This window comes from Theobroma cacao, chromosome 9, assembly GCF_053813885.1.
Source record: "Theobroma cacao isolate CCN51 chromosome 9, ASM5381388v1, whole genome shotgun sequence".
NCBI lineage: Eukaryota > Viridiplantae > Streptophyta > Magnoliopsida > Malvales > Malvaceae > Theobroma > Theobroma cacao.
In genome coordinates, this window is record NC_142647.1 from 37430453 (window position 1) to 37437257 (window position 6805).

The 6805-nt window shown below is 35.1% G+C and overlaps 1 protein-coding gene across 1 annotated transcript; it reads right to left on the reverse strand.

Annotated features, from left to right (window-relative positions):
- Positions 1-2030: 2030 nt before the first annotated feature.
- LOC18589667 (peroxidase 15-like) lies at positions 2031-3597 on the reverse strand. The gene is made up of 4 exons (XM_007014733.3): positions 3334-3597; positions 3009-3203; positions 2717-2882; positions 2031-2568 (listed from the first exon to the last, which is right to left on the reverse strand). Exons 1-4 carry the CDS (start codon positions 3538-3540, stop codon positions 2177-2179), a joined length of 960 nt encoding a protein of 319 aa, XP_007014795.2. The 5' UTR covers positions 3541-3597; the 3' UTR covers positions 2031-2176.
- Positions 3598-6805: the final 3208 nt, after the last annotated feature.

The window sequence follows — 6805 nt, forward strand, 5'->3', positions numbered from 1 at the left end:
CTTCATGTTTATATTCAAAAATTTCAAACAACAAGAATATCAATATGAACAAGCAATATGTATAGGTTTATGCTCAAAAACCTTAACCCTTAACATGAACAATAACCATTTCTCCACATGGTTCAAAATAAAATAAAAAATTCATAAAAAAATATTATACCTTTCTCAGCGTAATGTCAACTTCCTCACATTGCTCAATATGTGAACTACCTTTATGAGAATAATAACCACTCCAAAAGGCTCCTACCACTGCAAAAATGCTCGGATGTTGAACTATCAAGGAATGCTTTTGATAGAATTGCTTCTGAGGATATGTACGATCTCTCGATGAAAATCGAAGAGTTGTAGTCCATATAAAGGACATACTTGACCCGTTAATAGGTTTCGGGTTTAGGCGTGGAGCCTAGCGAATGGGTCGGTTTCATTAAGGATAATTTTATCTAATTTTTTTTTCTTGGCTAAAAACAGTTAAAATTATAGGGAGAACCTTTCTCAAAAACGCTTTATGCATGAGGCCCATTTAAAAAAAGTACTCGTTCTGTTGTGTAGTTGTCAATTACAGGAGTCTACAGTTTATTTTGGACATTGTGATTCGTTGTGAAATGGGTGGAGTCTCTATTGCTATTGGTTGTTTTGTACCATTCCAGATATTTGGAATGTGTGAGCTGTTTTAAGCTCTTATTTAATGAAAGTATATATTGTTTGAAAAAAAAAATATTTGACCAAATGGTTTTTACCCTCCTTGAAAGATAAAAGGCTTAATATTCAAGATTTTGAATATATATTCCCTCTCCCTTGTACTTCAGCAAGACTCCTAATATGCTATATGAGTTCTTCCCAAAATTTTCTCTTGTTGGCCGACTAAATGTTGTTTACGTAATTTTCCTCGTGCTTTTGATGACTCACTATACATCAAATATGCAAAAAGTAGTGAAATAATCAAACAATTAGTTCCATGCGCATGCTTTTGCTAAGCAGAGAATGACAGGAGAATACAAAGTATGTTTCCTGATAGCCATGCAGTAAACTACCATTCGAAAAGTTGACTATAACCTCTTTTACTAGTACGCTATTAATTAAACCCAAAATTCTCCTAACTTGTTAGGCTAAACCTTTTTAAAAATCTTCCTGAAGTCTGTAAAGAATTATATCTAATTAAAATGAGTGAATCATTTTAGGGTTCAGGGTTTTTATTAATCTATTTTGTTAGGTAAAACTTTGAATTTAATAGTACTTGGAGTTTAGACTGCACAATTAATTCATCCGGTAGCATTTTAATTGGTCCTTCTACCCTATTCATGCCCCAAGTAACAAGGCAAATAAATTGTTTGTTTCGAAAATGATATAAGGAAAAGTAGAGTTCAAATTTTTTTCAAGCTGGATTTTCAATTGAAAATGACAGGGTTTATTGTGGTCCAACACACTTTTCTTTTAATTTCCAATTTTCGTTTGGCTGAAACAAAAGTCGCTTGATCATATGAAGGCTGCTAAACCATAGCTTGTATTTTTTGGGGCTTGAGTGAATTTCCTCCTCGACCAGATTAAAATATTTTTTTTTCTAAAACTCGATCGAGTATAGAATTACTCATCAAATCCTTATTTGTAATACTAAAATATTAATTGACATTAAATTTGCAAAATCTTTTTCATTGAAGGAGTGATCAAGGTAAGCTGACTACATATAAAGATTTGAACATTTGATTGTGTATATATTTATAGAAGTAGAGTAGAAAAACCTTTTAGTGCTTCATCTTTGAAGTATCATCCATTGTAGATTTATACCTGAAATTTCCTTGTATAGCTATATTTGCTTTATTTAACTCGGCAATTGAGGTAAAGCTCCCTACATGTAAAATATCAGATCTACGATGTACTTGAGGATTTAGATACACACTCTAATCTCAACTTAATTACTAGAATAAAGTTAAACCTGTGAGGCCAATTTATTTGTATAATTTCCAATTTCTTTATCTCCAAACCAGGTTCAAATATACGGCTAGGAAAAACAGGAGTCAATGACTCATAAGAAATTAAAATAAAAAATTTAACTTTTACTTTGCTTCAACTTTGATGACATAAAAATGGGCAACACGTTCCAGTGCCCTTATTATACAATTGATGAAATATTGGAAACTTTTTAGTTCCCCTCAATACAACATGATTCTGCCCAAGCAATCTAATTGATCCTTCTGCAATTTGCCCTGATCTCTCCATTGTTCCCTGTCAAAGGGCTTAGGTTGCCCAAATTGATCATGGATTGAACGAAGGTATCAAAGAAGTCGGTTTGGCTATTAGCGAACCTATTGACAATGGACACTGTGTTAGCTCCAGCGGTTGAAAACAAAGACTGATCAGTTTGGAGAAGGCCGCGGTTGTTCTGGAGGTTTGTGTAGTAGTTGTTGTCAAAATCATCAGCAGTTGATGAATCAAGATTTGTTAAGACATCACCGTTCCCGCCTTCAGGACATATTTGTCCAAGTACTTGAGAAAATGTTGGGTCCAAGGTTGTGTCTGTGCCAATGCGGTGACTGAAAGTTGAGCATCGAGCACGACCAAATGTATGCGCACCTGATAAGCAACCGGCCATGTATAGAAGAATCATGAATTTTATGATGTAAAATGTATATATCCCGCACATGACGCAATTTTCATATATATAAGAACAAAGTTAAAATCACATTAATATTGTATATGGGAAAGAGGAAATAGTAATTACCTGACAAAGCAACCAGATCTGTAGAATCATCAAGTCCAACGTCTCTAAATTTTCGCTGCAGCTCGTCGAAGTCGTCAAAAGGAGATGGGATTCCAGAAGTTCCAGCTTGGTTTGCAGTCCTACTGTCTCTTCTTCCTAGCGGTACTTGCCATGTTGGACCTCCAGCCTTCCAGGGTAGAGAAAAACCATGATATAAATGCTTTGCATTAGGGCAAAGAAATATTTTAATTTTAACATAGAAATATGGACATCGGAAGGCTTGTATAAAATTAGAAAATGGTAAATTAAGTACCAATGAAACTCCAATTTGAGATCCAAGGGCCAAAATATCAGCACATGATACAACTCCTGGACAGGAATTCTCTAGTGCGGTTTTAATGTCATCAACAATTTGAAATGCCTCGATTGTTTCGTTGGGGGGCGTGTCCTTTTCACTAACTATGCCATTTGCAGCATCATCATCTAGCAAAAGTGATCCATCACAACCCTGCACAAACCACAGACAAATTGTTGGTTATCGATAAAACAAGCGAGCCTAAAAACCATGCAGAGCTTCCGTTTTGAGTACGACGTTAAGCAAGGAAAAAATAAAGTTAAGAGAATGGATGATTATTTACATTGACCATGCAATCGTGGAAATGAGCACGAATGATTTTGGCACCAACTCGGATGTCGTTTTGGACAGCCTGCTCCAGTACCCCACGTACAATGCGTACCACGTCAGAGCATGTGTTGGAGTAAAACGTGGGGCTAAGCTGAGCATTGGACCCTCCCAGCATCACAGAAAGGAGAAGAACAATGGCTGTCATTTGAAATGAAGGCATGATTTTGCTTTCTGAACTTCTCAAAAAGCTTTATTAGTTATATCTGTGAGCAACTCTGAGATTTCATGTTACGTTGCACGTCCATTTATAGGGAGACAGTCACTGTTCTTGGATGCCAGCCCATTGCTGACCATATCATCCCTGGAGGCTGATGTGCTGCGTGGAGGAATTTTCTATGTTTACTTTTCAGCTGACACTCCTCAATTAGCGCTGAAGCTGAAGAATTCTCAAGTAAGGACAATTCTCCATCATGCATAAATGCATACATACATATATAGTTGAAGATAATTCTCAATTAACTTAACCATTCTATTTGTTTTTTTTTTTTTTGAATAAATGAAAATATGAGATACATACATACATATATAGTTGGAGATAATTCTCCATCAACTAATAAATTCTAATTCGACCTTAAGTACAGTTTTAAGATGATCTCTTTTTTTCAATTAATAAATTTCAACCTGATCTAGTTCAAAATTTGAGTGCAAAATTTTTTATAATTAGCATCTTTTTAAGCCAAATCATAAATTTTAAAGTGAAAAAACAAATAAATAAATTTTATTGTTAATTAAAACTTAAAAAAAATTATTGAAATGAAGAGAGAAAATTAGACCAAATAAAAAAGAAGAAGTGAAAAAAAATAATTATCATTGATAATATTATGTATTATTGAATAGCTAAGTGAGAATATAAGAAAATACCATTAAATATTTATATCTTCATATTAGCACTTTTGGGAGAGAAATTTGATTTATAATTTTGTTTAAAAGTTTTCTCACATGAGCTAAAAATTTTAAAACTTTTGAGTAACTTTTGAATTAATTAAAATAATTATTGAGAAGTCGTAGCAGAATATTAGAGAGTAAGAGTAACAGGAAATTATAAAACAGTAGCCGCCTTTTCCCTACCTTTTATTATAAGATTAAGGAAGAAAGTTCAACCCAAACTTAATTTGGTCAACTATTGGAGCTCTTGACAGAAGTTTCTTGATAGCAAATTCAAAGACCACTTGTTCATTTTCCACTTTGCTACTCAGTAACTTCGGCAAATGATCATCTCAATGATTTTTACACATAAACAGCAAAGAGCAGGATACTAAGTGTCTTACTTTTGCAGCCAAGCAGTGAAAACTTACATCATGTATACATAGCTTAAATCATTCACTTTATTTTATCAATTGACTATGACCTACTCCTCTCTAGGAAGTAAAACCAGAGTATATAATGGTTAACCCAATACTCAACATTTCCCTAAGTATGATATTTTTTCGAATAAATAGGCAATAAATGTCCCAATCTTTTTCAAAATTTTTCCTAATGATGTAAATGGAGTCTGTCTCATGCAAAAAAATCGGGATGTGATTTACAGCTACGTTAGGCGATGCATGTGGAGTTCTGGTTGGTTCAACTTGTAGTGGAAGTCAATTTAGGGGGCTGAATGTTTGTTTTTTCTCTTGTGGGCAACGTGGATGGCTCAAACTGCATTTATGTAATGACAGTGTACAGTTGACAATCGAGAGCTTGAAACGCAGAGAAAACAAATAGCACCAGAAAACTTTGAGCTAAGCTTGTTTTTTTGTTTTTTTTTTAACGAGAAGGTTGACCAGGTAAGCTATTTTGTTTAGGTAACACTTCCTCGGTTTGAAAATTGAATTCAGTTTTATAAATGATACATAAAAGAAAAAAAATAGTGATGCTAGATGCCGTGCTGATGTGGCTGCAACACTTCATCCGAAAGAATTTAATGCAATTTCATTTTGAACTTCTAAGTTGTGATGTCAATGGGTAATTTGCAATCGACTACTCTGCATTATTCAACTTGATTATGTAAGATTATGATATCTTATAATCGGATTTGAGTTCAGATAATAAAGTTACTATCTATCATGGATTCGAGATTGGGTAGTGGTCTTAGGATATCCATTAGAGAAAATTGTGAGAAAAGGACCTCGTGATAAGATGATTTCAGAAATAACCATCTATATAAAGTTATCTGTTTTTAGCCAAAAATAAGCATGAGAAGACCAAAATGCCCTTAAAAACATTGTTTCAAATAAATGCTCAGCTGTTTGAGCTCTCTACCTCCCGCCAGAGAGAAAATAGAAAAAAATAAAAATGAATGCGCGCAAATGTTTGGGCTCGGTCATCTTTCTGTCTCAACTGTCTCAACTCTAGCAAGTCTCTGTTGAGCACCATCGTTGTCAACTCTCTCAGATCTCTAAACTGTATGAGCTCTGTCAACTCTCTGTTGAGCACCATCGTCATCGGACTGTGGTCTATCTCCCAACATCTGGCCACATTGTCGTAGATTAACTGACCCTATAGCATATATGACATCAAGGTACCTATTATTGGGTTTATTTCTACAACACACTTAAATTTCTGAAACATTTGGTGTAAATTAGAAGATGGATTAGAAACATTGCCCAGAGTTGTTACACGCCATGCATCTATAACATGTGTTAGTGTTATTTTAGTGTCACAGTTGTTCCTGGCGTGTTGTGGGTTAACTAGTTTTTTGGGTTCTTAGCGTGTTACGGCTGTTTCTGGAATGTCGTGGGTTAACTGAATTTATGAGTTTTTGGCGTGTCACGGTTGTTCCTGGCGTGTTGTGGGTTAACTGGTTTTTTGGATTTTTAGCGTGTCACGGCTGTTGGTGTAACGAAGTCAATAATTACAGTGATTGGCGTGTCACGACAGTGATGCATGACGTGTCATGACATTTGACTTGATATGCATGGCGTGTTACAACATTTTACGTTATATGCATGGCGTGTAACAACACGACTAACAAATTTTTTATCACGGTATGTATTGTGCAAAATAATTGACAATATTTTTTTTTTCAAAATTTCAGTGGGGTTCCAATTGTGCGACTTGTGATAAGACACGGTGGTCAGTGGGTGGATGGCATTTACAAGGGTGGTATGCGGGGGGTTAGGAGTGATTTGTCGTTTGTGGGCTTGATGAAGCTGGTTGAAGATGTTGTTGGAGTAAACTCAGAAATTGACGAGATTAAGTTACATGCATTGATCAGTACACCCGGAGAGCTATCACGGCCAATTATCAAGGACGATGAGGATGTTGCATTAATTCTACTAGAACAGAGGAATGTTCCAGCTATGTATATCAGCATTAAGGGATACCAAACAAATGTTATGTCACATGAAAAAGTTGGACAACATGGTAATCAGCTCAATCAAAATGAGATTTACAATGCTTCACATATACCACAGCATTCGGTCCGTAACCCACAACAATGGCAA